At 41.8% G+C, this 23,011-nt stretch overlaps 1 protein-coding gene across 15 annotated transcripts in view; it reads right to left on the bottom strand.

Moving 5' to 3' along the window:
* Nucleotides 1-23,011, bottom strand: part of LOC113249186 (zinc finger protein 420-like) — a 237,286-nt gene that overhangs the window by 34,541 nt on the left and 179,734 nt on the right. Inside the window, exon 1 of one of the 15 annotated variants that reach the window (XM_048224164.2) lies at nt 6,478-6,947. The exons of 12 other annotated variants lie outside the window; for them this stretch is intronic. Coding sequence is in view for 1 of the 3 variants with exons in the window: in XM_057313981.1 (XP_057169964.1) it covers nt 7,774-10,154 (2,381 nt within the window). In the remaining 2 variants the exon portion in view is untranslated. Of the gene's footprint in view, nt 1-3,713; nt 10,155-23,011 lie in introns of those variants that run through there. 2 more of the 15 variants (XM_057313981.1, XR_008960059.1) reach the window with 2 other exon arrangements.

Below are 23,011 nucleotides of genomic sequence, written 5' to 3'. Positions count from 1 at the left end.
AATAAGGATACTTTCTGTTGATCCTGGAAGGCCAGTTAGGGACTAGATGAGGCAGTGGTGTCTGTGCACGGCTGTTTGGGAGAAATGGTATGTGCTCATGCATCAACGATTGTTTATTGAGCACCTACTACATGCATCAGGTATAGGAGGAGGCCCTGAGCCCAGGACACCATGCTGGGAATCTGACATACATGATACAAGCTAATCTCTTGGAAGCCCTGGGAATTGGGTACTTATGTTCATTTTTTTCCAGGAGGATCTGTGCTGGACGAGCCACCGTGGGAGTAGAATTCCCTTCTTTCTTCTTCATCATCAGTCACCTCGAAAGTAATGTTGGATGTGATGGCTCATACAGAGAGAGCAGACTGGGAGTGAGAAGAGTGGGTGAGAGACTCTGAGGGAAATCTGATGCATCCATCATCTGCATGTATGTATTTGGTGAATTTTCATGTGTGGACTATCAGGGGATATCCCAAGAATGGAAGGTGGGGTGCTCTGCGTTCTCTTGGAAGCGCTGTTTTAACTAGAAAGGCAAAACTGAAAATGAAGTTCTAAGTATTTTATTCTCCTTGATCTGAGTCTGAACCTCAGGACTGTGGGAAGGCCAACTCGGGCCACCCAGAGAAGGAGCCCTGTTCTCTAGACTGTTCTGCGGAGGGAGGATCAGGGATTGGCAGTGGATCGTGGAGGCAGTTCTGCGGTTTGAGGTCATTTTCCACAGAATCTGAACTGACAAATATGAGGCTGTGGCAGCCGCCTTTACCAGAGGGACTATTCCCACTGAGAATTCTGGAGTAGCCGAGCTCTGTGCCCACAATATTAGGGCCCAAAGTCTGGAACAGGAACCCGGGGACCTCAGAAGGTCTGCTGCAGAGGTGGGACTGATGGGCGCCATATGAAGTCATATTCCACAGCATGATGGTGGACATCCAGTCCCTGATCCCCACCTGCTCCTGGGTCCTCTGCATGGACACAGGTGCCTGACTCAGGACCGTGAAGGGCTCACCTGTGTTCTCCTCCTGCGCATGTGCGAAGTTTGGGTACCAGGAAAGGCAGAAACCGGAAAGGCCATCCAGAACTCTGGGTGTGATAAAAATGTGGGAAGACTAGTCTGTCCACAGCCTCTGGGTCCAGCTTGTCTGAACTGGGAACTCAGATGCCTGGGTTTGGTTGAGACGCTACTGGAGGCTGTCCTCCGGAGGCCTGAGGTGGTGAAAGGAGGAGCACAAGATGGCCGACTGCGGCCCTGAAAGGGGCTGTGTGTGTCACAAGTCCTTCGTGCGCATGGGCAGCACTCGATGGTAAACCTCCGGCCCATGCACGGTGAGCGGTCATCACCAAGGGTGAAGGATGGGGTCGCTTGGCCGAGAGTCGCAGTGGTGTGCTGTGCGCATGTGCAAAAGTGGGCAGAGCGGGACAGGGAAACCTGTAATGTTGAGTCTTCCACCCTCTTACACCGTGGGCGCGATGTTTAAGCCACAGGAGAAAGTGCTCAAGATGAAACGTGGTCCTGTGTGCTGGTTAACGGTTGTAGGGACGTACCTTCAAATTTTCAAGATTTACTTTGACCAGCGAATTGTTTCTTCAAAAGGTTAGGCATGCTCCACGTGGGGGAGGTTGCAGTGAGGTGTTCACAGACACACTACGGAAGGAAAGCAAGGCCAGTATCTGATGGGCAGCGCCCAAAGCAGTTGCCTTTTTCTGGAAGGCCTAGTTGACTGGATCGGTTGAGTTCCTTTTCCTCCATTCCAGTGCATTGACTGAACATGTGGGCTGCTTGCAGACGCTACAGAGACAGGAGTCACGGGAGTCTAATGGCTTCCCTGTAATTTCTTTAACAGTGGAAACACAGTTGGTAGGATATTACCTTTCTTTGTTTTGTTTTGGTGTTTGATTTGCAAGGCTAGGTCAACAATGGTCCCCTCACTGTAAGAACGCAGTCACAGGGTGCCGGGGTGGCTCACTTGGTAGACCTCTGTCTTGAGCTCAGGTCAGAATGCTGTGGTCCTGGATTCGAGACCCGCTTCTGGCTCCCAGCTCATCAGCAAGTCTGTTTCCCCCTCCATCTCTGACCCTCCCACCTAATGCTGCTCTCTCTCAAATAAACATTTAAAAAAAAAAAAAATCATGACGGTGCGACAATCTCATGTCCCAGAAGCACACAGTTAAGTCAGCTGTGTACAAATCAAACATCGACATTTCATGATGCGGGTCCTAGCCGGGAACAGATGCATTTAACTACTTATGTGCATAAACAAGGGGCGTTTCTGCAAGGGTGTCGTATTGACAATTACCACGGGAAATGATGTTATGGGAATGCAGTAAATCCATTTATACTAACAGGAAAACACTGCCATCATATAGCATTGGTTTAGGAAAACAATTCAATGAAGTATGTGACAATATTTACGGACACTGAATTAACACCAGAGTATTTTAGTGCCTGTGTGTTAGGCAATTCCAAATGGAATTTCACATCTACTCTGAACCTGCAGGAGGAAGAGGGTACACCTCAAACTGACAAGCTGTTAGGTCTAAAGATCAAGTGATCACTACTGGGGACAACTAAGGGGAATTTTTATTTTACTTAACTATTTTCCAAGTTTGTATTGTGTCATTTTTATTTTACAGTTCAACTTATGCCTATGTGTAGATGGTTTCTCTCTCTACCGTAACCAATTTTCACAAACGTAGGAGCTAATAAAGAACACTCTATTCTTTATATGTCTGAATTGCAGTGGCCTGGCTGAGTTTTGTTTAGGGTCCAACAAGGTCAAAATCAAGGTTTCATGAGGGATTGGACCGTCTGTGTAGCCTCTGGCAGGGAATCTACCTCAAGGACTCCTGAGACTGTTGACGGCATCTATCAGCTTCTCCCTGTTGATATGTGCCCTCTCCATGGTCACATCTGGTCCGCAGTATCCCCAGAGAGAGAAAACATCAACTCTCATTGTTGACTCACACTTTTACCCATGTATTCCATCGAAAAGCTTACTATTTTCTGTAAATGTAGTTATTGCCTCATGAACTGAAATTACAAACAGCAGTGAATTGTGAATCAAATGCAAATCAGGGAATTAGTGAGAATGAATGAATGAGTGACCTCCTGGAACTCCATCACCCAGAGCTCTACCCGTCCTCGCCCTCTGCCTCTACGCCACATGGTGACCTGAATCTCCACACCTGTCGATATCCATGAACCCCAGCACTCTGCCTGCAATGACCCCTCTAGGCTTCCTCACGCTCTTCCACATTCATATTGTGCATTTTAGACTTTTACACCAGTAAACCCCTCTTCACCTAATTCTAGAGCCCTTAGTCTAAAATCCATTGTCCTGGAATCTTCCATTCTTTCCTCCTCATCCGTGGTCATTGATCTCCCCTCCACCCCATCATTCTAACTTCTGCCCATTTATTGTGTCTTTTATATCCACTGCCCTCAGTATTTCAGCCATCATTTACCAGGACACCTTAGTTTCCTCATGGCCCCACACCCATTATGCTCAACCCTATGCTCCCTTTTTCCCATGGCCCTTAAGCCTATTGATGCCCACCCGTCTCCCTGCTGTGAACATCCCCTCCACCCACATTAAACCCTGTGTCCATTATGTTCCCCCGGCATCAACTTTTTTCCCCACCATTCATCTCTGCTCACAGCACTGGGCACCCCCAGGCCTCCATTCACAAGCAACTATCCCACTTATACCCCGATGTTTTTTTTTTTTTTTAAGATTTTATTTATTTATTGGACGGAGATAGAGACAGCCAGCGAGAGAGGGAACACAAGCAGGGGAATGGGAGAGGAAGAAGCGAGGAGCCTGATGTGGGGGTTGATCCCAGACGCCGGGATTACGCCATGAGCCAAAGTCAAATGCTTCGTGACTGACACACCCAAGGGACCCCCACCCCTATGTTCTTTCACCATTCCTAGGCAATAAGCTTTGTCTGCCTTTTACCCACCAGTGCATTTGATCTCCCTTTTGCCAAGTAACTCATCACCCATTTTCCCTTTCCTCTCCATTTTTCCTCCACCCTTTCATTTTCTCAACTAACATATGCCTCATTATCAGTAATATCCCTGCATACATCCAACCCCAACCTTCAAACCTGTAGCGCACTTTAATCCCTCAGTGACAGTTAACTCCCTACTGCCTTCCAGCCCTGTTGTGGGTTACACAGAATGCCTTAGATAAACATGCTCACCTTTTCTTCCTCAGTACCCGTAACTGTAACCTTCTTGGGCAATAGGATCTTTGAAGATGTCATCAAGCTAAAATGAGGTCATACTGGATTCAGGTAAACCTGAATTCAATGACTGCAGTCCTACTGAGACGAGGGAATTTAGACACACACACAACACTGTGTGGTGATGAAGCCAGAGACAGAGATCCATCTACTAGCCGAGGAAGATCAAGGAGAGCTGACAGTGCCCAGAAGTCAGAAAGAGGAAAGACTCCATTGCACAGATAAAGTGTGGCTCTGCCAACAGTGTGACCTCAGCCACCTAAGAACTTCCAGAAGTGAGAACCAGAATGTGGGGACTTGTTTAGCCTCCCAGTTGTGCTAATTTGTTCCAGGAGCCCTAGAAAACTAACACAAGTTCTGTCCTCTTCCCCTGTGGCTATTCCCCCAAACCCCACACTCTGTGCACTCCGCTAATCCCTGTGGCTTCACCTTCCCCCACTGCATCACTATGCAATGTTTCATAGCAAGACGGTAGACAATCGAATACTGTGGGAACATTTATGAGCCTAAACGAGTTATGTCTGAGAAACTACTGGCTACTTGGTACAGTCAATTGCCAAGATTTTCACTGCACCTGTTTTTTCACACACGTCAGAATCTGAAAGCAATAGGTCTCTCTCTAGTTGTTGTCCACTGCTGTTTTTTCCCAACTCTAGAAATTCTAGACAGAGAAGTGGTTCTGAAAGTATCTAGTTGTTTTGAGGTAAGTGGACTGTCACCGCCAAGATTTATGAAATAGGTGTTGCTTTTGAACGTGGTTAAGTACCACCGAGAGACCTCATCCTCCTCATCCCGTACTTCCAAAACCAAAATGGGCGAAAATCCTTTTTGACATTCTGCCAAACACCATATAATTAAAAACACACAGTGAAAGTTAGCCCCTTATTTTACTATGAACTTTGCCATGTTTTAGTACTCTCTCTGGTTAAAGTTTACGTTGACTGATGGAAGCGTGGCTATCCTGCTTTCTTTTGGATTCTCTTTGCATAGGATATCTTTCTCCACACCTGCACTTTCAGTCTGACTGTGTTCTTACAGCTGAAGTGAGGGGGCCTGGGTGCCTCAGTCGATTAAGTGTCTGCCTTTGGCTCAGGTCATGATCCAGGAGTCCCCGGATTGAGTCCCATATCAGGTTCCAAGCTCATCAGGAAGTCTGCTTCTCCCTCTGATCCTGGCCCCTCTCTGGCTCTAGCATGTTCTCTGTTCTCTTTCTCAATGGAAAAAAAATAGTTTTAAAAAAATGACGTGAGTCTCTTAATGACTGTATACCATTGGGTCTTGTAATTCTTTCCATTCAGGCAATCTGTATCTTTGGCTTAGAGAACTTAGTCCCTTTATAGGTAAAGCAAGGAAAACACAAGTATGACGTTACTGCTGTCGTTCTTTTGTTTTCTGGCTGTTTAGAATTACTTGACTCTTTCTTATTCATTGGCTATATTTATGATTTGATGATTTTCTGAAACGGTATACTTAGATTATTTTCGCCCTCCCCATTCTGTATCTACTACTACATTTTTCATTTTCTGAGTACCATGAGGCTTAAAGAAGACATCATCTACGAGTCTGTTTTAACTTCTTAGCAGCTTAAGTTTGCATAGTAAAATATTTTCACAACTCCAGCAACTCTTTAAAAAAGTGGCTGTACAACCGTATCTCATTTCATGGAAGAGATAGCACTTCTCTGATATCTATGACGATTTCTTCATTTCCACGACATCAATTCATACTTTCCCACGATTACTATTATGAACATGAATCACAGTTGACTGGACTGCCATCTCTTTTCCCTAAAGACCAATTAGTAACACATTTAATTTGTAATAGTCACAAACTGTTTTAGTTCTAATAAACCGAGAATGACATTGTGAACACCCACTTCATGATGACCTATTCAATGTCAGAAGCACAAATAGAATATCCATTTAGATTTCTTTCATATACTGTATGTTCTATTGTCCTTCATCTTCCATGCAAGAGAGATGTGCACGGATCCCACCCAAGGAAGAAGGGCATCTCTTATCCTTGACGCAACAATCACCTACGTACTTTCACACACCCACCAGGAATAACTGAATTTTCTGAAGAGTTGACTAGAAACACAGTGATATTCAAAGTCACAAATCTCATATAGGGTCAATGGAAACGCATGCACACTGAAATTACACCCATACAAATATCCCTCCCTTCCATCGTTTGAAGCAGAATAGCATACACATTATCTAACTGACTAACCTTGTATTATTCCTTCTGAGGTGATATCTGAAGTGAGTAACTCATGTACTGCTTTCTACTGTGAATTCGGTGACATACATAGGACATTTGATGTTCAATTAAATACGTTTCTATGTTTCTACATAGTCTATCCTTCAAGTCACTTTTCTTCTCTGAACTCTCTGATGATGATTTTAAAATAATACGTCTTTCCTCATTCATTATCATTGTACATCTTGAACCAAGACTGCATTTTAGATACAAAAAAAGGATTGAATTCCACTTAAAGGCTTTGCTGCTTTCTTGACGTGTTACAGTTTAGCTCCTGTATGATTAACGATGAGATTCAGCAAGTTATGACTTCCAGCTAGAGGTCTGTCACATTCTTTCATTTGTAGTATTTTTCCTCAGTATGACCTCTATGATGCTGATGTGTAGTTAGGGCTCAACAGTCTTCCAAATTCTCTCACAGTCTTCAAATTTGTAAGACGAGCCCCACTATGAATTCTGTAATGTTCGGTAAGGCACGATTTCTGCTTAAAGGCCTTGCCACATTCTTTACATTTGTAAGTTTTCTCTCCAGTATGAATTCTGTGATGTTGAGTAAGGTATGAGTGCTGGTTAAAGGACTTGCCACATTCTTTACATTTATACATTTTCTCCTGAGTATGAGCATTTATATGCTGAGTAAGTTTTGGGAGCTGGTTAAAGGTTTTGCTACATTCTTTACATTTGTAAGGTGTCTCTCCAGTATGAATTGTCTCACGGATGATAACGTGTGATTCGTGCTTAAAGGCTTTGCCACATTCTTTACATTGGAGAGATTTCTCTCCAGTATGGATTCTGTGATGTTGAGTAAGGTGTGAGCGCTGGTTAAAGGACTTGCCACATTCTTTATATTTGTAAGGTTTCGCTCCAGTATGAATTCTGTGATATTAACTAAGGCATGAGTGCCTGTTAAAGGCCTAGAAGCATTCTTTACATTTGTAAGGTTTCTATCCACTATGAATTCTGTGATGGTTAATAACATTTAATCTCTCGAAAAAGGCCTCACATTCATTACATTTTTAAGGTTTCTCAACAGAATGAATTCTGTGATGTCTAGTGAGGTTGGTTTTGTGGAAAAAGGCCTTGCTGCATTCTTTCTATTTATACATTTTCTCTCGACTATAAGTATTTATATGCTGAGTAAGGTTGGGAGGTGGTTAAAGATTTTGCCACATTCTTTTCTTTGTAAGGTGTCTGTCCAGTGTGAATTCTCTAATGGCTGTTAAAGTATGATTTGTCCCGAAAGGCTTTGCCATATTCTTTACATTTCTAAGGTTTCTCTCCAGTATGAGTTCTCTCATGGCTTTTAAGGTTTCCTTTATGCTTAAGGGCCTTCCCACATTCTTTACATTTGTAACGTTTCTCTGGAGTATGAGTTCTGTGATGTATCCTGAGGCTTGAACTGTAGGAAAAGGCCTTGCCACATTCCTTACATTTATATATTTTCTCTCGAGTATGACTATTTATATGCTGAGTAAGGTATGAGCACCTGTTAAAGGACTTGCCACATTCTTTACATTTGTAAGGTTTCTCTCCAGTATGAATTCTGTGATGTATAGTGAGGCTATATTTGTAGGAAAAGACCTTGCCACATACCTCACATTCATACATTTTCTCTCGAGTATGACTATTTATATGCTGAGTAAGGTTTGGGAGCTGTTTAAAGGTTTTGCCACATTCTTTACATTTGTAAGGTTCCTCTCCAGTATGAATTCTCTCATGGATGATAACGTGTGATTTGTGCTGAAAGGCTTTGCCACATTCTTTACATTTGTAAGGTTTCTCTCCAGTATGAATTCTGTGATGTGTAGTGAGGTTTGTTTTTTGGAAAAAGGCCTTGCCACATTCCTTACATTTATATATTTTCTCTCGAGTATGAGTATTTATATGCTGAGTAAGGTGTGAGCACCTGTTAAAGGACTTGCCACATTCTTTACATTTGTAAGGTTTCTCTCCAGTATGAATTCTGTGATGTATAGTGAGGCTATATTTGTAGGAAAAGACCTTGCCACATACCTCACATTCATACATTTTCTCTCGAGTATGACTATTTATATGCTGACTAAGGTTTGAGAGCTGTTTAAAGGCTTTGCCACATATTTTACATTTGTAAGGTTCCTCTCCAGTATGAATTCTCTCATGCATGATAGCGCTAGATTTGTGGTTAAAGGCTTTGCCACATTCTTTACATTTGTAAGGTTTCTCTCCAGTATGAATTCTGTGATGTCTAGTGAGTTCTGTTTTGTGGAAAAAGGCCTTGCCACATTCTTTACATTTGTAAGGTTTCTCTCCAGTATGAATTCTGTGATGTGTAGTGAGACTTGTTTTGTGGGAAAAGGCCTTGCCACATTCTTTACATTTATACAATTTCTCTCCAGAATGAGTATTTAAATGGTGAGCAAGGTGTGAGAGCTGTTTAAAGGTTTTGCCACATTCTGTACATTTGTAAGGTGTCTCTCCAGTATGAACCCTCTCATGGACAATAACGCATGATTTGCGTCGAAAGGCTTTGCCACATTCTTTACATTTGTAAGGTTTCTCTCCAGTATGAATTCTGTGATGTGTAGTGAGGTTTGTTTTGTGGGAAAAAGCCTTGTTGCATTCTTTACATTTGTAAGGTGTCTCTCCAGTATGAATTCTCTCATGGCTTTTAAGGTTTCCTTTATTTTTAAAGTCCTTGCCACATTCTTTACATTTGTAAGGTTTCTCTCCAGTATGAATTCTGTGATGTCTAGTGAGGCTTGTTTTGTAAAAAAAGGCCTTGGCACATTCTTTACATTTGTAAGGTTTCTCTCCACTACAGATTGTCTTATGTATACGTATTCTCGATGACTCACTAGACACGTTCAAAGGCTTATCATATCCGTATGGTTTCTTTCCCACATGAATTCTCTGATGATCGCTCACGCTGGAGGACTGGTTAAAATCTCTTTCACATTCGTTACCTTGATAAGGATTCTCCCTTATATGCATAGTGTGATGTATAACATTGGATCTTCTATCAATGATTTCCTCACGCTTAATACGTTCAAATTGGTTCTCTTGAAAATGAGTCCTCAGATCGTTATTAACATTTGAGCCTTGATCAAACATTTTCTCACACTCACTGCCTTGAGCAACTCTGTCTCCATTGAAAATGCTTCGATAATTTTGTAGGGTTGAGTCCTCGGTGAAGGACTTCTCAAGTGGACCCCACCTAGCAGTTGTTTCTTCATTTTGAAATCTCTGAAGTTTAGAAATATTTGACTGGAAGGCCAATCCAGTCCTCTCTTCAACACTGTTCAAATCATTATTTTCAGCATAGACTACGTAACTTTCCGGATTTTCCACATTCTCTTTCCACGCATATGTACGTTTGAAGAGTTGACTGGAGCTTTTGCTTACACACACACCCTGCATTGCAGAAAGAGTGGACTTCAAAAGGAAGGGTTTACAAAATGTTTCATATCCCTCACCATCCTGGGCAGTAAGAGTCTTGTTATGGGCAGTACTCTCAATTTGGACATATCCGTTACAATCATGATCCCGGTCTATTGTTAAGTGTAAATTCTCAAGGACGCTATGTTGATAACGACCCACTGACACATTTTGAAACGAAGCTTCTTTGCACGGCTCTGGCTGGAAGCTCAGGCTGCCATGTGAAGACACCGCTGAAAGATTGAATAACAGAAAAGTCAAGTCATTCCATGCTGCTACCTTCAGATGAATACACTGATCACGTCTAATATACAACCATAAAATCAATCAGAGAGCGTCAGCAAGACAGCTGACAAGGAATCATCAGGACTTCATTTCTCCATGGACACATAAACTTGCACACAACATAATGACCACATTGCTAAACAGATGATTCTGTAGTACTGTCATGATATAACACAAATCCTCTCCTCTCCCTCAAATAATCAGGAAAAACCATTATGAGCCCACAAGCAGAAGAAGGTGGAATTTGTTTAAACACTTATTTGAGAGAGAGACAGACAGATAGACAGAGGGAAAGCATGAGAGGGAGGATGCCTAAAGGAGAGGGCAAGCACATTCTCATCAGAGCGGAGAGCCAATACGGAATTCAATCCCACGACCCTGAGATCATGACCTGAGCAGAAGTCAAAGACTTAACTGACCGAGCCATCCAGGCCAGTAGAAGAAAAGAAATGTAAACATAAAACAGAAATGAACAAAATAGAATTTAGCAAAAATAGGGAAATATCAACAATAGGCAGATTTGGTTTTCAGAAAAAAACAGAAATCAAAATTGAAAGACCTATAAGGAAATCAAGTAAGAATAAAAAGGGAGACCAATTAAAATCGGAAGCATTGAAAGCAGACACGGTATCACTGATACCAGAGAAATAAAAATAAATATGAGGGAGCATTACAAAATTGTATGCCAAGAAACAGGTACCAAAAAATACCAAAAACATATAACAAACCAGGACTCCATCCTGAAGAAATATTTTTAAAGACCTCCACTGATCGACAACTACTCAGGAGATGGAAAAGTAATTTTTAAAAAGGCCCAACAAAGAAAAATCACGGGCCAGAAGACTTCACTGGATGATTCATACAAATATATAATGAGAAACTACTTCAAATCTTCTCAAACATTTCTTTTTTTTTTTTTTTTAAAGATTTTATTTATTAATTTGACAGAGAGAAACAGCCAGCAAGAGCGGGAACACAAGCAGGGGGAGTGAGAGAGGAAGAAGCAGGCTTCCAGCAGAGGCGCCTGATGTGGGCCTTGATCCCAGAACGCTGGGATCACACCCTGAGCAGAAGGCAGATGATTAACGACCGCCACCCAGGCGCCCCTTCTCCAACATTTCTGAGCAGAAAAGAGAAGGGAGCTGCTGAGAACACTCTCTGTGACACCAGCACTACCAGGTTATGGAAGCCAAAGCAGAGCTGCTACAAGGAAAGGCTGCAAGCTACCACCTGTGAGGAAGATTCCGGCAAAGTCGACAATAAAGTACAGCCAACTGATTCAGAAGCACACTCCAGCATTTTACAACATAAACAAGTGAGGATTCTTCCGGGAATTCAAGGGTATTTGAACATAGGGAATACTATCAATTTGAGCCTGCACGTTAACAGAATGAGTGTCAAAAATGACACCATCGGGAGCAGCTGGTTGGCTCGGCTGGTTAAGGGTCTGACTCTCGAATTCAACTCAGGTCAGGATCTCGTGGTCGAAGGATGGAGCCCACGTTGGTCTCCATGCTCAGGGGGGAGTCTGAGATTCTCTCTCCCACTGTCCCTCCCCGTCTTTGGAAACTCTCTCTCTTCACTCTCTAAAGGAAATAAAGACAAGTTTTTAAAAATAGCACGAATGAGGCGCTTGGGTGGCTCAGTCAGTGAAGCGTCTGCCTTCGGGATCATGACCTGAGCCAAAGGCAGATACTTCACTGACTGGGCTGCCCAGATGCCCCTCCACTGTTTTTTTCTGAACATGACACCACAGGGAAATAGAAAAAGAAGAAACCTAGCCGAAAATCACTAGGAGGAAATTTCAAACCGAAATCAGAAATAAACAGACACCAAAATAAACAGTCATATTGAAGGCAATGCCAAGTTTTACAAAATAACAAACAAAACTGGCAAGGCTTTAACGACATTACTAAGAAGAAAAGAAGACTCAAAATCCAAAATGAGAAATGGGGGGGGGGGGGGAAATGAGACAACACGTAACCACAGAAATGTATACTGTGATAACAGATTACTATAAACAGTTATATACAAACAATTTAGATAAATTAGGAAAGAAAGATAATTCCTAAAAAGCAGAAGTTACCAAGTCTGAAATATGAACCTCGTACTATGAAATAGCAAGTCTTCTTAGACCAATTACAAAAATAAAACTTGAATTTGGAATAAATGTTCCCCTAGTATAGAAAAGCCGAAGACTCATGCCTCCATTGGTCCGTTTGAACAAATACTTAAAAAGGCAAACAAACGTCAGAAATAGCGGAATAGAGGGAACACAACCATAATCATTTTATGAGGCCAGCGTTGGTACCAGGATAAAGACGATACTACAACAAAAACGTCTACTTTGTCTGATAAAAGTATTGTTACTCTGGCTTTCTCTGGACACCCATTTTCATCTCCTCTTTTTTAACCTGCAGGTGTCTTTAGGTTTAAAACTAGACTTTTGTACCGGTGATGGGTAGTAAGGAGGGCACGTATTGCATGGTGCACTGGGTGTTATATGCAACTAATAAATCATCGAGCTTTACATCAGAAACCGGGGATATACTGTATGGTGACTAACATAATATAATAAAAAATCAGTAATAAAAAATAAATAAATAAAAATAAAAACAATAATAATAAAATTAGACTTTTGTGATCTGCGAATTTCAGTCAATTCAGCATTTAACGTTGGCTAAGGTCATGATCTTGGGATCCTGGGACTGAGCCCTGAATCAGGCTCCCCACCTCTCATGGAGTCTGGTTGTCCCTCCCCCTCAGACCTTCACTGCGTATGCTCTGTCTCTCACTCTCAAACAACTAAAATAAAAAATAAAATAAAAATGTGGCTTTTGTTTGCAGCATAAAGATGGCTCTGGTTTTGTTTTTTTAATGCATTCAGACACCTTATATTATTTGATTGAATGAAAATGTACTATACACTCCAGGTAATTATTCAGAGATACGTGTTTACTGCCATTCTAGGTCTTGTTTTGTCACTGTTTCTGGAGACTTTGTCTGATGCTTTCTTGTCCGTATCACTTTTGCTGTCTCACCTGCACTCAAGATTCTGCTTTACTATTTCTTGAATGTTTGGTTCATTGGTCAGGTTAATTCCACCCCTCCACGGTGAATTTCACCAGCCACTCCTCTGCGGCAACTTCTCCTTTTCCTTCCTCCTCCTGCCATGTCTAACATATTCTTGGAAACAGCTCCCTATGTGACAAGGAGTGCAGGGACAATCTGCTTGTGGCTGCAAGGCTAGATTTCTTACCTTGGACTCCAGTCAATGCACAGCCTTCAAAAATATCAAGTGTTCCCTCTACCTTACTTGTTCCCACTGTTTCATGGTAGGACCTCTTCTGTTTTTCACTCAGGCTTCCTCCTAAAATCTGACTTTGCCTAATAGGATCATGGACATAAAAATCCATTGTACTTACCAGTATTCCCCAAAGAAACCCCTTACAGAGAGAAGACGTAATGAGCACGTGGCCATTATCACATACACTTTAACGGTGAGACAGGAGAGAGAGCCCTCTGCAGGGGAAACATCTTAAGAAGCTCTCAGAGAAATGACTCTCTTCAGGTGTCTTCTGGGGGCTCAGCCTGTGAGGACTCCAGCATTCACTTCTGAATGCTGGGTTCCTCCTGGGAACTCTCACCTCTCTCCCATGTCCTCTCCTTTCTCTAGTATTGGGTTACAGATAACTTCACTTTCCTAAGTTTATATCCTACCATGAACACATAGGATTCCCTTGATGTGTAGAGTTGGTTGGCTTTCGTTTACATGCAACTTCTTAAAAAGTAGTTGAAGTGATACACGTTTAGGCATATCTGTATCTAATTTCCATTCGTTTCTATTAAACTACACCTGACATTCAATGTTACATTAGTTCAGGTGTACCACACAGTCATTGGACTACTCTCTAGAGGGTTCTCCTATGCTCACCCCAACTGTAGCTAGCAGCCGTCACCCTAGGACACGATCACAACTCCACCGACCATCTTTGCTATGCTGTACCCATTATCCCCATGACGTATTAATGCCCTAACTGGAAGGCTGTACTTCCCAGTCCCCTTTACCCATCTTGCCCATCCTCCATCCCATTCCACTCTGGAAAACAGCAGCTGGAAAACAGTCTTTATGGGTCTATTTTTGCGTTTTGGTTGTTGTTCCCTGCCATTTGAGACAACGGGAAGAGTCCTAGAAAAGGTATTGTGCTAGGTGAGAGAAGTTGGACAGAGAAAGACATACCATATGATGTCACTTTTAAGTACAATCTAAAAAACGAAACAAATGAACAAACAAAGGCACAAAATGACCCATAAACACCTATTTTGTTTTGACTAAGGTCCATGGATAGTCTCAAAAAGGCCAAGAATCCCTCAATTCCACACATTCTATAAAGTAACAAGTTGTCCTGTTACAACCTTGCAATGCTGCTTGGAGACAGAGGACTCCCCGGTCACAGTCCGCAGGACCTCGTGGCTCATGACACAACAAACACCATGAGCTTCTTCGTCACACTGATGTCACGTGCCTGCTGCGCAGCCCAAATCCTACACGTAGATGCCGCACATGTGGTCAGTCTGTATCACAGCTTTGCGACCCTGTGCGTACGAAACCCAGTGTCTTAAAGGATCGTCTAGCCTACCTATCTGAACTTTGCCACGGAAGGAGAGATCTCTACTTCCCTATATGATAAAACAATCATGCTCTATCCATGGGCAACACACTATCACTATATTCCAAAGCGTTCTTATATACAAACGTCAATGGAAAGACAAGAAAAACGCTCAATGCCTCCATCCATAAGACAAGGAGAAACATAAGCCCACAGAGAATCATCTCCCAACAATATCCATCACTCAGGTTGACGCTGGTTGGTTCCTGCCTCATTTTCCCATGTGTAAAACACCTTGTCAAATACTCCTTAATCTGACCCAAGATCTGAGAGAAAATCTATTCACTTTACATCATGAAACACTGTTAAAGACTATGATCTGCAGATGCAATAGACAAGAAGCCCGTGACCTGTAACAGTCACTTGTGAAGGTCCCCATACCTCTTGCATTTGAACAGGTAAAAAAAAAGGTCCCCATACCTCTTGCATTTGAACAGGTAAAAAAAAATCCCAACACCAATAAGAATCTTCCTTCAATTTCTGTTGTAAGCTTTCGAAGGGAGAGGGGTGAAAAAACAACTGAGCAAAAGCATACACCTTATATGCATCTGAAACAACGAGAGGATTTTACATTTCTTCCCAGGAAGAGTAAACCCTGCATGTAGGGGAATCACGGCCCATTACAGTAAAAGGGCTAAGGATTGGGAAACACATAGGAATTAGGGCAGGGGTGTTCAGGAACCATCAACAGGGAATATAAACTACAGCCACGTCAACATAAAGGAGGCAGGAGGTTGAGTCAAATGAAACCGAAGTGTCACACTGACAAAAGTACTTTGGGTGGCTCTGAACTGAGGTGAAGATCGGGAGGAAATGTTGTCTCATGAATAGACTTGACCTACTGCTTGTGCCTCTACTGGATGGAGATCAAGGAACCGCGGGTGTAGATCTGGAGCTCACAACGTGATTTCAAAGAATAACAACAATGCTCGATACACCAAATGTGTAATTTTCTTCTGACATTCACAGCAGTATCCATAATAGGTTTTCCTTCAGGATGTTCTGCTGCTCATTCGGCACTGACATACAGAGGAAAATGAGAAACTCGTGGACTTGGAAGCTTTGACTTGATCTCCTTCCAAGCACCGTACATAGGGCTAATCTTAATAGTCTAGAAGACACCCAAGACCCCCACTGCACTACAATGGACACACCCCTGGTCACTCTGTAAAGATACCAAAAAGTCGACACCCAAAATCATGACAGAAATCTCGTCACCCAAAAGCCATCACTCTTGGTGGAACTCCTTAGGAGACAATGACCAATGGGTTGACCATACTCATGTTTGGCAGTAAAATCTGTAGAACTTAACCTAAGCCCAGGGAAGTAAAGGGAGAGAGATAATGGTAAACAGCCATCAGTTTGCCATGATTCCAGCTACACTCTACGACAATTACATTATTGCTACTGCCAAGCACTGAGAAAGCATTCCACTGTGGGAATAAGGGAATCATCATTCACAGAGAAGACGGATGGTTAGTCGGTACTCTGTGTGACTCCTGAGCTCTACTTTTAAGGTTAATCCCCCTGTTGATTATAGAGATTACTTAAAAACAAAATCTTAAACAAGAGAAAACCTCAGTCACTACACAAACCACAGAAGACGTTGTTTAACACATTTCTCAGAAAAAGTATAAGAGAATTAATGATGTTATTAGAAAAACGGAAAGGAGTGTATTTCGTTGGTCTTGGTATAAGAGACTATTTCTAAAAATGGTAAAAACCAGGAACCATGGAATGTCTGGGTGGCTCAGTCGGTGAAGTGTCTACCTTCAGCTCAGGTCATGATCCTAGGGGCTGGGATCAAGTCCCGAATGGGGATCCTCGCTCCACAGGGAGCCTGCTTCTCCCTCGGCCTACTGTTCCCCCTAATCGTCCTCTTTCTCACTCTCTTTCCTTCTGTCAAAAAAATAAATAAAATCTTAAAAAAAAAAAAAAGAATGTTAACAATTTATTTAGAGAAAGAGCCTGTGAGAGCAGAGCAGGGGAGGGCCTGATGAAGAGGGAGACAGAGGAGCCGGAGCAAAAGTCCACTGAGCCCGAGCCCAACATGGGGCTCCATCCCAACACCCTAAGATCGTGACCTGGTGGAAATGAAGACATGGATGCTTCACTGACTAAGTCACCAGCACAACTCTCTATCTTACTTTAATGTAAATAATCATTCCCTGAAGACTTACTCCACCCTGATTTCTATCACTCTTATACGACGAGCACAAACGGCATCTCCACGTGGACTTTCCTCACACACCGTACACCACTGCCTCCTTCATCTTCTACGCGAAATGGCAAGAATGAATTCCCCAGCATACAAGAGACCCTCATGTCTCTGAGACAAGAAGGATCACATCACTTTGCTGGCATACAAGTAATTAAGGCATAGCATGAGATAAGAGTCAAATAGTATTTGACTCCCGAAGAGTAAAATTTCTCAAATAGGGTCAAAAGAAAAACAGAGACACTATTATCCCTTCCCAGACATCCATCCTCCCTCGATCCTTTAGGCATATTAACAAATGCAGCTGACAAATGAAAAACATGGGGTTGAACGACCTGGGTCCACTTATACATACTTTTTTTTTTTTGCGTGTGTGTGGATACGTACTATGCAGTACTGTAAAAATATTTTCTGTTCATTATGATTTCCTTAATACTGACTCTTCTGAAGCTTACATCAATATAACAACACTTATACAAACACAGACAACATACTAAGAGTGGGATATTAACTGTTTATGTTTTAGGTAAGACTTCCTCTCAACAACAGGCTATTTCCATGGAAAGTAGGTATGGTTTTACTTTTAGGGACCCAAAAGTGAAAACCAGATTGTCAATTGTGGAAGAGTTGACACTCCTAACGTCTGCATCGTCCAAAGCTAAAATGTAACTGATTTAAGTGTTTGAACTTTGGATTTTTCTCCATAATAAATACCCTAATTGAGATCATGTCTGCAAAATGAGATGGGCTTACTGCTTCCTGCTGTGAATGCCTGATATTATAGAACTTGCATTCCATTACACAGTTTGCAACTGCTCATATCTGTAATATTTTTATCCTTCACGAAGACATTTTTTGAAGTATATGTTAAAAATATAGGATTGTCATCAATCATCACATTTCAGGCATTTCTATCCAGTAGGCTTTCACTGAAGCTGAGGAAGAATGTGTTCATGGGAAGACATGGCCAACCTTCTTGACATGTGTACAGCATCTCCACAGGTATATTATCTCATGTTGAAGAGTTCTGAGTATGAAATAATGGCTTTGCCATGTTTTCAACATTTGTAGGGTTTCTGTCACGCTGCACTCTGTCATGTTTAGAACGGTCTAGTTCTGCTAAAGGCTTTGCCGCATTTTTTTCTGTTTTTACATTCCTCAGCCTTATCACCAATATGTACTATCTTATGTTGATAAGTTTTGAGTGATAATCAAAGGCTTTGCTACATTGTTTACATCGTTAAGATTTCTTTCCAATATGAAATCTCTGCTGTTGATGGAGTTGTGAAGACGAGTCCAGATGTTTGCCAGGGTTACTGCATTTAGAAGTCTTCTCCCCAGTGAGGATACCATGACAGTGTGTACGCTAAGACTCGAGTTTGCATCGAAGACAGTCCGCCATGCATTACTAAGTTACTACGATACACTAGTTCTCTAGAAACTGAGTTCCCTGAGGCTTATTACACTTGGACCCTTCATTCATGCTTTTCAGAGACTCATTTCATTAATACGTCTGTCTCCATTCTAAATGCCTCAGTAATTCTGGAAGCTAGAAGGGCCCTTAGAGAGGACTTACAGTGTACAGCACATTAAAAAAAAAGCTCCACGTTATGTATTCTGCATAACTATTGACCAGTGATGATTCCATAAAGAACTCCCCATGTTTATCAAAATCAGAGACATTGGAAAAGGACAGATGATGTGTTCGCTGAAGAATAATGAACCTTCTGACAAGGATTTCTCAAATCAATGCCATTTAGAATCCTTATCTTCCTTTATCGATGTCTCACTTTCAGAGATGTTCCTGTGCATGACTGATCCAAACTTACATTTAAAATGGTTTCAGTGATTATTTTCAGCAAGGACTAGCGGGGGTTTCCAGAATTTACAAATGCTCTTTTAGAGAATATGAACCTATAAAAATTGGTGTGGGTCCTTGGGTTCAAAGACATTTTTCTGCAAATATAACTGACTTAGGAGGGGATTCTCCCCCAAAGCCCCCCCAAATTCTTTTTACCCTTGACCTCTTCCAATAGGAGCGATTTCATTATGGGTAACTGTCCCAAGTTTGGTTTGATCTGACATAACACCCGTCCTGTCCTTCCTCTCTTCCCAACACATTCCCAGTCATTCGTAACTAGAAATACTCAGGGCTCAGGGCCACAGCTTCTGTACCTTCCATATCACAATCTTCTTTGCCTGTCTTTGCTAACAGGCCTAGAGTATTATGGAAACACACAACTAAGAATCAAAATAAGTTACCCCACTCACTATGCTCACATGCATATACATTAAAGTGCTAACATGCCCCATTAATACCTACCCTAGGGCATCAGCAAATGAGGAACTGGAAGCACTTGGCCTTTGCTCTTCAATGGAGACAAAAATGGACCAATTTACCTTTTAGAGTGCTCCAGAAGCCAGCTGGGAGAACCCAACACACCCAGCAAGTACCAATGAAGAAGAGCCACGTCAAAGAGACAAGGGAAGGCTTTGACACTTGCCCACGGCAGCTGCTCACCCTCCCTGACACTCCATGGCCACACTGTGAGAAAACTCCTACACGTGAGTGACCTGTGTGTTCAATGATCTGACGTCTCCGCAGCTGCCTGAGGAACGGACGGCACTTCTGTCATGAACGACATGGAAAGAAGAGGGAAGGAGCGCGCCCTCTGGAACGGAGTATTTGTTCAGACAGAGACAGATAATAGAGCTGAAGGGAAACAGAGGAAGGTATCACGGCTGTAAAGTAACCGCACTTTTGTAACCTGGGAAATTACAGGAATCTTGACACGACAAATACCCAGAATATGTGTGACACGCACCATAATTACTATGATCTGTGTGCTTCTCTGCAGAGCAAGTCCAGAAACCTGGGCCCAGAGGCTCTTTTTTTTTTTTTAATCCCGAAATGTCAACAAAAGATCACAAGGCTACAAAAGAAATAGAAAAATGTGTTCAACCACAAGAACAAATTAAATCCCACAAAGGGACCCTCAATCAATGAAGAACTCTGCATTGCATGACAAAGACAGAAGCATCATAAAGCTGTGCATGGAGACAGGAAGAGACAACAGATAGGGAACTAAATGGTACCAGCAAACTGGGCACGACCAAAATGTAACCCAAAGAGACAAAGTATATCAACCGACCGGCCAGGAATGGGGAGCTGAAGAATACAATCACTGAATTTAAAAACACACCAATGGGTCACCCACAGACCTGCTCAAGCAGAAGAAAGAATCCGACAAGCTAAAAACCCCTTGTTTTAAACTGTCTACTAAGAAGACCAAGGAAAAATGGGGGAAAGGACAGTCCGGGGACTCAGGAGACACCTAAGTGGTCTGATATGTACATTAAGGGGACCCCGTAAGGAGAGGAGAGTGAAACGGGGCAGAGAGTTGACAGGAAGAACTAAAGGCTTCTACTTCACACTTATGTGCAAAGGAAAGACCAGTTCAACAATCTCAGGAATTCACAGTAGGATCAATGTCAAGACATGAACACAGTGACTCATTATAAATAACCTATCAAAAATCACAGGTGAGGGGACCTGGGTGGCTTAGTCGGTTCGGTGTCCCCTTCGGCTCATGTCATAATCCCAGGAGCCTGGGATCAAGCCCCACATAGTGCTCCCTGCTCACCACTCCCCATGCTTGTGTGCCGGTTGCACTCTCTCTCGCTCGCTCTCTCTCTGACATATAAAGAAAAAAAACCTTAAAAAAAAAAAATCACACATGAAAAGAGAATTTTGAAAAAGCCTGACAAGAGCAACTCCTCTTCTGCAGAAGAGCCCCTGTAAGATGATTACTGCAGTTCTCAGCAGACCCTATAGGAAGAAGGGAATGGGATCGTGTATTCGAGTACAGAAAGATTCAACAGTCTGCACCAAGAGTCATCTACCTGGCATAATCTACCTGTTTTCCACGAAGGGAAAATGAGGACAATGCCAAGTAAAAGACCCTTCAATTTACTAGTAAAGCTGTCCTACAAGAAATGTGAAAGGAAGTCTTTCTGGTTGGAAACCAAGGATTCTAAAGGGTAACTGGAACCACAGGACAACATAAAACTCCTGCTCATGTCAGTACGTACCCACTTCTAGAAACCTGCAGTGCTGTAATGAGGTAGCCCAATCACTTGTATTTCTGCTACAGAATTGTCTTAAATAGAAGCGTAAAATGCACAAATCTGCATAATAAATAAACTACACCACATAAAAGATAGAACTTGTGATAGTGGTAACATCCAACAGGTTCAGGGATGGAGAGGATGAAGGAGAAAAGTTGCCTATAAAATTGACGACAGCAGTTGAAAATGGTTTCTTATACCTGTAAGATGTTTTAAGGAATCTCTAAGGCAACCAGAATGAAAATACAGACAGAAGACACGTAAGTGAATGAGAAAGGTGTCAAAGTATATCATGGGTGTAACACCAGAATTGAGATAAAACATAATTCCTATATGCGATACAGACGGAGAAAAATCATAAATTTGCTTTCGATTAACCAAAAGTGCTTCTCATGCAAAGAGAATATAAATTCAACAATAAACAGATGTTGAAATTATTACAAGTATTAACAACTCACCTAGATATGCTAGAACATTCATAACCACCAGAAATACACAAGACGAGTTACACACTCTGTAGGGGTGATATTTCATAGACACATACATAATGTTCCTGGCAAAGGGCATAAACCTCATTCACATTTAAGTCACACTCACATTGTTCAAAAGTGTACAGTGCTGAAAACTGTCATCATCTAACGAAATATATCAGTAAAAAAAACAAAAACCAAAACCCACAACTAACTGATGTTGAGGAAAGTCCCATACAAAAGGAAGCCCGTTATTTAGGAATTCCAAAACGAGAACAAGCCAAACATTAACTGAAAAAATGCCACATAATGCAATATATGAATTGTTTAAAAGGAAACCTTCTATAGAGCTGTAATTTTAAACTCTGTGTATCGATGAAAAACAGGCATTTTCAATTTTGGTATATGTTCGCTGAGAGTAAACTGGAAGGAATATTCATTAAAATCAACCATGAAAAGTTGTAACGAAAAATATTATGAATAAGGACTTAAGTGACATCAAAAAATGTATTCTTTTACTCGTATATTCCTCGTCTTACACAGAATTAAAGGGCATAACCCATTCTTTATAACGAAGTAAGAAAGCAAAAACCTTCCCTTTCTAAACAAACACCATCACAGTTATAAAATAGGCCGATAATCATTTCATAAAAAATAAATACTGGGGAGTAAATCCAGATATATTTCAAGGAAAATAGCAAAAAACCTTATGATTAATTATTCCCGAGGTAAAATTCCATTTAGGAACAGAACATTTGTGTCACTAGGGGAATTTTACTATCCACATCACTTCTTACACAGCACATGCCCGGGTCGCCTGGGTGGCTCAGTCATTAGGCGTCTGCCTTAGGCTCAGGGTGTGATCCCAGGGTACTGGGATGAAGCTCCGCATCAGGCTCCCTGCTCCACTGTGAGCCTGTTTCTTCCCCTTCCACTCCCCCTGCTTGTGTTCCCTCTCTCGCTGGCTGTCTCTCTCTGTCAATAAATAAATAAAATCTTAATAAAAAAATAAAAATAAATAAAAATAAAGCACATGCCCATGTCACATCAGAACTTTTGATCTAAGAAATAAGAGCTGAGTCTCACAGACAACTAATAAGAAAGTGAAAACATAAGACAACGTCACAGGAACTTATTATACGAAACAAAATTAGAAAATGATGCACTTATTAAGAAGCTAAGAAATGAGACTTTACTATAGGCTGCAGGTTCCAAAAGTTGTAAATCCCGTATAACATTACTGTATGTAGGAAGTCTAGGGAACAAATAGAGACATTACATTATTTCACCACTGAGGAATGGAACGTAAGGCGTGGAAA

This window comes from Ursus arctos, unplaced genomic scaffold (genome assembly GCF_023065955.2).
Source record: "Ursus arctos isolate Adak ecotype North America unplaced genomic scaffold, UrsArc2.0 scaffold_19, whole genome shotgun sequence".
NCBI classification, from domain to species: domain Eukaryota; kingdom Metazoa; phylum Chordata; class Mammalia; order Carnivora; family Ursidae; genus Ursus; species Ursus arctos.
This window is presented reverse-complemented; position numbering and strand designations above follow the sequence as displayed.